We start from the raw sequence: 428 nt of genomic DNA on the forward strand, positions 1-428 counted from the left end.
ATAAGATTGAATCCACGAGCCTCACCTTTCTGAACCACGACAGGACTTGGTGCTTGAGCAGTCACACTGTTCCTTACTGGATTTGAAAAGAACTCCACTAACCTAGTAGCGGCTTCTTCCATCACTTCATCTTTCTCAGGCGTAGCTTCCTTAGCTTGAACCGCGCCATTGCTCATATGTTGCATTAATGTTAAAGCTTGAGCATATTCATTAATCTCCGAGTCAGTAGTGACAACAGCAGCATCCTTCATTGGTTGACCAATAGGGAGATCAGGTTGATCAGTTTGGTTATTTTTGATCTCTTCTCTTCCATACATTCTAACAAGAGGAGCCACGTCGTTTTCTGGAGTGACCGGTTTGACTCTGTCCGGTATGAACACGAGACCTCTGAGTTTGATGTCACTGTCTTTAACCTTAACGTTCAGGAG

The 428-nt window shown here is 44.2% G+C and overlaps 1 protein-coding gene across 1 annotated transcript; it reads right to left on the bottom strand.

Moving 5' to 3' along the window:
- Positions 1 to 25: 25 nt before the first annotated feature.
- Positions 26 to 425, bottom strand: LOC104775096 (the record flags this gene model as incomplete). Its single annotated transcript, XM_010499379.1, has 1 exon — positions 26 to 425. A coding segment is annotated over one exon (400 nt), but the record flags the coding sequence as incomplete, so codon positions are not given.
- Between the last annotated feature and the right edge of the window lie 3 nt (positions 426 to 428).

Source organism: Camelina sativa, unplaced genomic scaffold, assembly GCF_000633955.1.
Source record: "Camelina sativa cultivar DH55 unplaced genomic scaffold, Cs unpScaffold08629, whole genome shotgun sequence".
In the NCBI taxonomy this organism is placed as follows: domain Eukaryota; kingdom Viridiplantae; phylum Streptophyta; class Magnoliopsida; order Brassicales; family Brassicaceae; genus Camelina; species Camelina sativa.